This window comes from Juglans regia, chromosome 1, assembly GCF_001411555.2.
Source record: "Juglans regia cultivar Chandler chromosome 1, Walnut 2.0, whole genome shotgun sequence".
Lineage (NCBI taxonomy): Eukaryota > Viridiplantae > Streptophyta > Magnoliopsida > Fagales > Juglandaceae > Juglans > Juglans regia.
In genome coordinates, this window is record NC_049901.1 from 10,703,609 (window position 1) to 10,711,758 (window position 8,150).

Here is an 8,150-nt window from a genome sequence, read left to right on the forward strand (position 1 = left end):
GGCTTGTTTGGGACCGCGAACCAAACCCAAAATTCTTGTTCTGGTTCATGTCAGAGACGAGATGAAATATCCAAACATATATTTCACTATAAAACACAAGCAAGAATTCCCTCTCTCGGTTTTTCTTCAACTGTTCATAGACATGACAATACACCGACAACCAGTACCTTCACTCCGTAGTCATGTCTGTACTTTTTCTGACGCCATTACTTCTTTTTGCCCGTTTGAACGACCCCAAAAGACTGGTGTTGCGAAGAACCCCCCAGGATGCGTCGACCTTTCAACCTGCCCTTGAATCCGTTGATGAGTTCGTGCTTCACGCAGGACTCGGAATAGCATCGATATCCAGATGCGGCCCAAACCTCCATTTTTAGATTTCTCCTTCATGCCCTAACCTGCCCGTTCATCTCGCAGTATACCTCCCAAACGCCCATCGTGAAGCTCTGTATCGACTCCGGTAAATCGTCTTTCCATTCCCGTCATCTCAACTGTGCTCGAGCCCTGCACGAACCTCAAATCATCCTGTAAGGAGAATCTCTGCCCCTAACATGTGCATTGGCAGTGTAATGTCTACCCTAACCCATTCGAATCTCTGGCCCTAACATAGCCCCTGTTCTGCATCCTTCCCACGAAGAGAAGTGACCTGAAGCGAGACCCGTGGGCATATCACTGTTATTTGAATTTGTCCTCACGCATGTACTTGTTGTTCACTTCGGCTGCATTGGAACAACAAAATGGTGTATAAAGTCCCAGTTTCCACTCCAACGGAAGGCACCCCAATGAAGCGATTGAAGTCTCGCAAAGCCTTACCCAAATCTCGCAATAGATGCTTCGTCGTGCATAAGTCCACCACCACCGGTCCTAAGACACGCTCCTACCAGGTAAATTTGCATCATATTGTCAGTTTCCTTGTGCATCTATCTTGTTCTTCTTTTTGGCAACGAAACTTCATTATTTTCCTTTCTTAAGTGTTTGAAAATCTCATATATATAATGCGGATCGTGAAGCTATTCACCATATGATGTTATGTATGTAATATGCTGTTAACTCTCCCACAGATGATATTTTTTTTTTTCCATAGGTTCCCACAGATGATATATTGGGGTTCTGTCTCTCTTATTGCTTATAGGATGTTATTATTTTGTAACCCTGTCGTGTAGATTGACTAGATTCTTTGATGGATGTATCGGAACATATCAAAACCAATACCTCTTCGCATTATTAATATCTGAGTAAACGGCATTATTTTGGTTGATAATGCTCGGGTTGAATAGAGTTTGTGAAGAAAGCTATACATTATAAATTTTTTTCTATCTTTTTCTACCCCTCAATAGGTGGCTTTCTGTTATGATCCTTGTAGTTGAGGTTTTCTGCAAATGATATTCTAGTATTTAAAGGGTTTTGTTTTCAGTTTTTCTACCTCCAAGAGGGGAGAGGGCTAAATATGTAGAAGCTGAATGACCAGTGTGTTGATGTTTTTTCTTTTGTAACATTGCAAGGGTTGTCTCTAGCTAGCATGCGGACTGTGAGGGTTATTTTCTTTCAAGCACCAAATGCTTCCCCTGCCTGACAATTTTTTGAACCATTACTGCGTTTTAAGCTACTCCTTTAATTAAACATTCTTGTGAGCACCAAATGCTTCCCCTGCCTGACAAGTTGTGTGCATTTGATTGTTCTGTCACCATAGTGTGCTTTTATTCTGCTTCTATATCTGGAGCCGTGTGATGGTTGTATTGTGGATCAGGCACTCTTCAAACAAGTTACTGCCTTTTGGATCGTCCCATATAAATTTGAAATAATGGCCTAAGGTATAACAGAACATCGTGGATTTTTATCTCCTTCGCATGTAGCATACATAAACATGGTCTGAACACACTTTTTAAACTATTTTTCATTTACATGTTCTGTTCTCTCATGCATGCTTCTGTTGCTTGCCTCCTAAACCATTTCGGATCGCACATTGACCATGATTGAGTGTCGAACGTATTATGTTAATGCAATAATGACTTCCAAGTGTTATCTCTTGGGGATTTTAATAATTTATAAAGTAATGACTTCCAAGATGATACGCCGATATTGATTATGCTCATTTAATATTTAAATGAGACGTAGTATTGAAACTTCAATCCACAAGCGTGAATCCAGCTAGCAAGTTTTTTAACAGCTGAATATTGTTGTGGTTCCAATTGGTAGACACTATCAATGTTGTTTAAATAATGGAAAAAAATGGTAGCTCTGTTTGTTACATTTTCCTGCATTACACGAGCTACACAGTTGCCTTGTAGCCGATGAATTTGTCCCATTTTTTTGCTTTGATGGAGGCCTAACTTATACCATCTCTTCATGTAGCGTTACTACTTACGCACAAGCTCCAGGTCAGCATCTCAAAAGGTATGAATGTCCTTAGTTCATTTTAAAATTTACCAATTCGGTTTTTTGTGCCTTTTTCCATCTAACCTTTTTACCTACTAACAACATTTTACATTTCATATTACTCACAAACTCAATTTCCTTTGAAATCTCACTCCATGTCCAATTATTGGTTTCATTTGCAACGCATATTAGTACCATATGGAGAATGATACAATCGATTCGACCCGGGATGGAACCTTATGGGCAGACGGGTTCGAGGATTTGCTTATAGAGATGTTGTATGAAGATACTACTATGGACAGATTGAGGGGAGGGAGGATCACGAACGGTGATCATGTTAGGATTGCTGAAAAGTTGTCATCAGTTGGGCCAAGAAATTTTAATTCTGACCAAGTTAAAGGCAAAATTGCTCGTCTGAAACGAAGACAACGGGAATTCACCGATCTGATGAAGCAAACTGGTTTGGGGTGGGACCCAGTGAGGAGTGCACCAGTTGCGAGTGAGGAACACTGGGCGAATGCCCTTCGGGTACTAGGATATATTTCCATTATTTTAATATCCTATTAGTACTAGGGTTAATATCAATTGTCTGGAGTTTTTCTAACAAACTCCCTTATGTCGCTAGGTGAGACCATCATGGAAGCATTTCAAGACAATGGGATGCCCAAAGTATGAACAACTTTGTGCAATATTTGGTTGTTCAGTTGCATTAGGTACAATGCATCGGGCCTCAACAGATCCTGCTCCAGACAGTGATGATGAGCGCTTGCTTGATGCGGAGATGCAACATCGTGGGCCACCATTTACTGATCCAAATGCGGGCCCCTCAGCCGATCCCCATGTGCCACCGAGACCCTTCTCTGCCTCTTATGCCAGTGGATCTCGTAGACGACAAAGGGGAGGGCCCACCCAAGACCCACTCATTCAAGTGCAAATGAGTGAGACCCTTGATGCTATCAGACGCAGTGCCGAAGCTAGAGAGAAGGCAGCGATGGAATCGATGGAGTACAACCGGTCCAGGAAGCGTAGTAAAGGAGACACTAGCATGGAGTCATCTGGGGCGTTTGATCTCCAAATGCATTGTATGAAGCTGCTCGAAGAAGTTGAACCTCCCCTACCGCCTGAGCAATTTAATAAGGCGTTTGACCGATTGTTGAGTACAAAAGTGCAGAGGTCGTTTGTGTCGATCTCGGAAACTCGTAGGAGTGAGTGGGCTTGGAGTTTGCAGTGATTGGTCATGATTGGTCATGATGGGGAGGGATGCCTTGAGTTGTTGGGCCAGCACTACCGCCAGTCTGTTTGTCCGTGAAATGGTTATCACATTAGAGCTAGCCATCATCTTGCCTTTTATGAGTTTATTTTATATGATGTCAGTTTTTCTTTTTTATTTCGAACGTAGCTACTGTTATGTAGTAATATTCTGTTTTTCATTTCATGAACAACGGCTTGTATTCGACATGGTTGATGTGCATGATGTTTTTATGTCTGTTAACATGAATGTACTTGTTATGTATTTCCACTGATTTTGTGATATTATTTACCTTATGCATTTTTTTATGTTGACGTGCATATTGTGATTATGCCTTTGGGTTTATCCAAAAACGTTCCCACCTTGATTTTTAAGTAAATATCAAGTCTCTAAAATTGAAAAGTAAATTACTAATTTCTTTTTTTATGTTTTCTTATGCACAAGCATTCCGTTATTCATAATGGACAATGAGACTAGTTCGGAAGAAACACTATCGATGGAGACGAACAACGATATGGAGGATACATGCTCAAGTAGGTCTCAGACGAGCGAGTCGGACGACCTTATCCGCTCTTCTCATTCGAGTGGAGATGAAGCCGCAACGCAGGAGGTGAACATCATCTACATGATGTGGATGGCATCACAATTGTCTGGAGGTCGAGTTCGAATGCCTGAACACAATATTGGCCTACGGGGTGACCAATATATTCAAGCAGTCTTGAATGGGAATCCTACTACTTGCAGAACAATGTTTCGAATGGAAGTGCCTGCCTTTCGTTATGTTTGTGACATCTTACGCGGGGCATTAATTATGGACCCCACAGAAAGAGTGTCTGTTGAGGAATCGTTAGGCATGTTTTGCCTTCTTGTTGGCCATGCACATGGTCAGCGCATCATTGGAGACAGGTTCCAACATTCAAGCGAAACAATACATCGCCATGTGAAGACGGTGATGCGCGCGCTACATCACCTTGGGCGGACTGTGATTAGGCGCACAGACACTGATGGGGTCCACCCGTACATTTCTGGGAACCCCCACAATTATGCATGGTTTGAGGTATGGACTATTTCATATATATAGCTTATGTTTTTAAAGTTCCTGTGTATGTTATATGATCATGGTTTTGTAGAAATGTCTTGGTGCGATGGAAGGCACTATGATTGACGCTGCTGCACCATCTAGGCTGAGTAATGCATATAGAAATCATCGTGGTCGGATAGCACAAAATGTGTTGTGCTTATGCGACTTCAATATGAAGTTCACGTATGTATATACTGGATGGGAGGGAACAGCGCATGATGCACGAGTATTCCTAGATGCCTTGAGTAGACGTCGGAATCAATTTCCATGGCCACCACAAGGTTAATTTTGTATATCCAATTTTTTATGACATATCCATTTCATTTTGTCCCACAGATAATAATTTATATGACGTGATTATATATTTGTTATCTAATGTATTTTTTCAATTATGTAGGATATTATTACCTTGTCGATTCCGCATTTCCATGCATTGAGAAGTTTATGCCTCCATATCCACGAGAGAGGTATCATCGATCTGATCGTTATAGCGGTCGTCAATTCCGAGGCTATAAAGATTATTTCAACTTTCGTCATTCATCATTGCGCAACATTATTGAACGTACATTCGCATTATTGAAAAATCGGTTTCAAATATTGAGTGCGATGCCTCGATATCGCGCATCGAGGCAAGGGATGCTTGTTACCGCATGTTGTACACTGCACAACCTTATTAAAACAGTGACGCCGAATGATGAGTTTATTCAGGCTGCATTGGAACTTCAGTTTAGTGAAGCAAATATGGCTAGCAACGACGACGCGGGTGAGACGTCTGAGGTGGTTGACATGTCACATGAGTCAGCTGGAACTATGGCATCACTGAGAGATGAGATTGCGATTCCTATGTGGCAAAATAGGTTTGGGTAATGAACATATACCAAATTTATCTTCAAATCCTTGATGGTTTGGTAGTATTTAAATAAATAATATCGGTTTCTAATTCTAGTTTTGGATTGCTTTAGACGTAGTATATGTATTCAAACATATGTATTGTTTTAAATCAATTTTTCGGCATTTGATAAATTGAATCCATTTTGGTACGGTTCTTTTTACCAAAAAAGATCAATATGATATTGTTATTTAGGATCTTCAATTATTATTCGCACAAGATAATATAGTAATAAAGGTTTACTACCTACGCAATTCGATATTAAAATACAGCTGTGGTATTTGATTATGTTTGATTTATATGGAAAACTGAATCAATTTGTCCAACTTCTTCAATGCTACCAGAAGAAATTTATATATGGCCTAATGGTAATATGTAATGATATAGGGAATGCTAATGGCAACAGATGCTTAAAACTACATGGGATAACAACCGTTCTGTTTACCTTAACCAAATGATTTCATGTAAATCATTGTAGCATTAACTGACTTACATTATCAGTAAGTTTATAAATTTTAACACTACATAATAACGTAATAAATAAAACCCCACATGTAATCAAGGCAAATTTGTACTTCATCTTCATTGATTGAAACTTGGCCTCTTCTATTCTTGCACGTTCAGCCGCTATCCTTTCACTTCTTCGTTCAGCTAATTGCAACGTCTGCTCACAACAATGTGGTAGCGACATTGCAACATCAACCCATTGGAAAAATCCACACTGGTGTTGATTTTTATAATATCGACAATTATAAAAACGCCTCCCAAAACTGTTGGGTTTGGCCGACGTCCGTAGTTTGGAAGGAACGCCACAATAACATTGAGGTATTTGTCCTAAAAGAAGCTCATCTCCTCGCGTCATTGGTTCCAATTGGTTTATGGACACACCGGTACTAGTTGACATAATGCTTGCAAAGAAAGTAACAAACACAGATCAAATTGGTGAAATACTATTATATATATATATATATATATGTAATTATCACAACTATTTGATCAAAATCCTACGTGGTGTGATATCTTGATATCAAACTGTTCCTAATTTATTGCTTCTAGAAACAGTACTCGACAAGGTCAAGAACATTGGTTTTGATCTACATGCATGTGTTTCATGTCAATTTTCATATAGGCATTAGGGGTTTTTTAAGGCCTACTTACAGGACTTCACCTTGGAAACCAAATTCAAAGCCATATTTGATGGAGTACTACATCTTATCCACCGATATCTAATCTAACAAACAGATCAAACTTGTCAATTTATTATGAGATTTTCTTGTTATTATTAGTAGTAGTAGTAATATATATTATTATTCAGCTTGATCCAAATAAATTTGCCTTGCGTTGAAAAATATATTGCTAATTTCTTACCATAATTTCTTACCATAAGTCATGCTTCCAGAAACGCTCTAAAGGCCATCAGTTTAATTAATTTAATTTGAGCTTCATGTATTTCAGTAGTTAGGATTTAGATCTTGCATTCAAAATGTACATAATTATACGCGTGTTTCATCTACACCTGTTTCATATTAACCATGACTACAGACAAGTCTGCTGAGAAGTCAAAAACATCCAAATCGTTTTATCAACTTCAATGATGTCACAAGAGATGAGATCAAAACAGAGGAGATATTTACAACAATTTTGGGCGGAATGTATTGACAGAAACAGCAGATACACCCGTCTCCACCGACTGCGAGAATCCAATAAACCCCCAAAATAAATAACTCCAAGTACCCTTATACTGATTTGCACACGTATTTAGCAAAATTACGGGAACATCAATGAAATCGAAGACACAGCCCAACCAGTATGCATTTACATATGTACAACAGCAACATAGTAGACAAAATCATTCAAAGGCCGTGAACGATCCCAACCATTGTCACTATTACAACACCCTGCACCCGTACCAAAATGGAGATGCAGCGTCTAATACGGAAACCCTAATCTACCTAACATTTTTTCGTTTAGCTTCCCACGAAAAAAATACGGGAACTTACCTGGTTGTCCTGCTCTGGTTTGTGCGGGGAAATTGGAAATTGAAGACGCCAAGACGAAAGGCGTGCAAGAGTCCGTCGTTGCGGCTGGAGAGGGAGGGTGTTAAAACGCAGGCGATCTCTGCCCCTAACGCAAGTCTGGATTTTTGGTCCTACAGAAATGTTGAAACGAGGAGATGGGGTCTTCAGACGTAGCTATCACCACCAGGAGAAGCAATCCTCAGACGAATTTGGGCTGGTTTGGAAGTGAGGGTTCTCAAACAGGTTTCGGGCGTGGAGGGAGACGAAGAAGGAAGAGACGAATATGATATTCCTGGACGATTTTGGGGACTTGTACACTCGGCTGACATGCAATAAATGCACACCCAGCGGGCCCCACCTAAATATTTCAGTTCATCTATAAATTTTGAAAATTCTCATCTCAACTTTACTTCCAAACACATCTCACTATGGGACCCACACAAAATTCTTAAAAGCATCCAAAAATTTTAACTCATTTTATCTTTATACTATTCACAAAATTCACAAAATTCTCATCTCGTCTCAACATCCAAACCAGCC

General features: G+C 39.8%; 2 protein-coding genes across 2 annotated transcripts; both read left to right on the forward strand.

Annotated features, from left to right (window-relative positions):
- The first annotated feature begins 2,571 nt into the window (after nt 1-2,571).
- LOC108996126 lies at nt 2,572-3,604 on the forward strand. The gene is made up of 2 exons (XM_018971894.1): nt 2,572-2,901; nt 2,999-3,604. Exons 1-2 carry the CDS (start codon nt 2,572-2,574, stop codon nt 3,602-3,604), a joined length of 936 nt encoding a protein of 311 aa, XP_018827439.1.
- Nucleotides 3,605-4,082: 478 nt separating this feature from the next.
- LOC118348294 lies at nt 4,083-5,570 on the forward strand. The gene is made up of 3 exons (XM_035689690.1): nt 4,083-4,679; nt 4,753-4,984; nt 5,101-5,570. The coding sequence occupies exons 1-3, from the start codon at nt 4,083-4,085 to the stop codon at nt 5,568-5,570; spliced, it is 1,299 nt and encodes a 432-aa protein (XP_035545583.1).
- Nucleotides 5,571-8,150: the final 2,580 nt, after the last annotated feature.